This window comes from Trypanosoma grayi, assembly GCF_000691245.1.
Source record: "Trypanosoma grayi strain ANR4 Tgr_996_V1, whole genome shotgun sequence".
In the NCBI taxonomy this organism is placed as follows: Eukaryota; Euglenozoa; class Kinetoplastea; order Trypanosomatida; family Trypanosomatidae; genus Trypanosoma; species Trypanosoma grayi.
In genome coordinates this window covers 4,283-5,763 of record NW_008826615.1, presented here as the reverse complement: position 1 = coordinate 5,763, position 1,481 = coordinate 4,283, and the positions used below count along the sequence as shown (strand labels likewise).

Genomic DNA, 1,481 nt, shown 5'->3' with positions numbered 1-1,481 from the left:
TGTGTGTGTGTGTGTGTGTGTGGAAGGAGTCTTGCTGTCCCGAGGATAGGCCTTGGTGTGAGTTGTTTTTTTGTTTTAGTCAAGTAGATTTAGTGGGTAGAACACATTGGTCCAGCATCCTTATCATTGCGGGTATATCTACACCAGTTTTAAAGCTGCCGATAGGTAGGGAAAAATACATCGTTTTCCGCAGGTACACACCGTTATAGTTGAAAAGTCATGGCGATCCACGTGCACATGTCAAATGGTATGCCGGTATGCGAAGGCTGGATAGAGAAGTTTTCGGTGGGTCGAAGCCTTTTCTCTCCACGAAACTGGCGGAGGCGGTACGCCATCGTGACGCACGAAGGCATCGGCTACATGCATCGCGCCCCTGTGCGCCCACTGAGGCCATCGGCAGCGCACTGTTTTGTGCCGTTTAAGTTGGTGCGCAGGAAGAATAGTGAGGTCCGGATGTGTCCTGTCTACCTCCTCCGTAACGTAACGCCTCTAATTCACCCAGAGGTTTCTGCCAAGGACCAGGGGACGCTGTCAAGCATGTCAGCCTCAAGTGGGCACACAGATGAGTACCATTACTTTGCTCTCTCGTTTGAGGAAAGTAAGCGGCGTTACTTTCTTCTTGTCCGTACACCGAATACGGAGGACTATATTATGTGGACATCGGTACTATCTATATACGTGTCCGCGGGAAGCATCAACACCATCGTCCCTGTGCCACACCCGCTGGCGGCACGTCATTACGCGTCCAGCGGTATTTTCCAGTCTCAGGGCAAATTCTCGGCAAAGTTGGGTTGTGGCCCTGCAAAGACGGTGGAGGAACTGTACGTGAGGGACCCTGACCCGTGCTCGGCGGCAGAGATTAGGAGAATCAAAAAACGCGTGCAGGAGTGGGACGAGNAACTGTACGTGAGGGACCCTGACCCGTGCTCGGCGGCAGAGATTAGGAGAATCAAAAAACGCGTGCAGGAGTGGGACGAGGGGGAAAAGGGGCGTTGGTTGGCTATTTTCAATAAGGAGGGCTCTATATCTGACGGGGCTCTTCTTCAGGAGAGGAACGAGGAGGAGTGGATCACGTTGAGAAATTCTTCTGTGGACATGGAAAAAGTATGCGATGATGACACCTTTGATTCATCCTTGTTTGGCGAGAAGAGTGAGGGGCACGGTGGAAATGAAGCCAAACATCCCGTTTGATGTCCGTTTTTGCCTTTTTGTTTGCTATGCAGAGGAAAAGACGAAGCAATTCCGCCATCTCCCTGTCTGTACTCATTGCTATGTTGTTAACATGGCACGCCAGCCTGCTGAAGTGGGATGTTGTAAATGCTCCATTGATCGCTTCCTTTTTTTTTTACTGTTCGGTTATTGTTTTTGGTTGCTTGTTTTGTCGATCACTTTTCTTCTTCCCGCCGTGTGCCGGCCGTGGGTGCGCTCACCGCAGGGGGCTGGGTGTCGGCGGCGAGCACACATGGTGACGCCCCCCCCCC

At 51.8% G+C, this 1,481-nt stretch overlaps 1 protein-coding gene across 1 annotated transcript; it reads left to right on the top strand.

Moving 5' to 3' along the window:
* Positions 1-219: 219 nt before the first annotated feature.
* Positions 220-1,191, top strand: DQ04_09961020 (hypothetical protein; the record flags this gene model as incomplete). The annotated part of the gene is made up of 1 exon (XM_009316110.1): positions 220-1,191. One exon carries the CDS (start codon positions 220-222, stop codon positions 1,189-1,191), a length of 972 nt encoding a protein of 323 aa, XP_009314385.1.
* Positions 1,192-1,481: the final 290 nt, after the last annotated feature.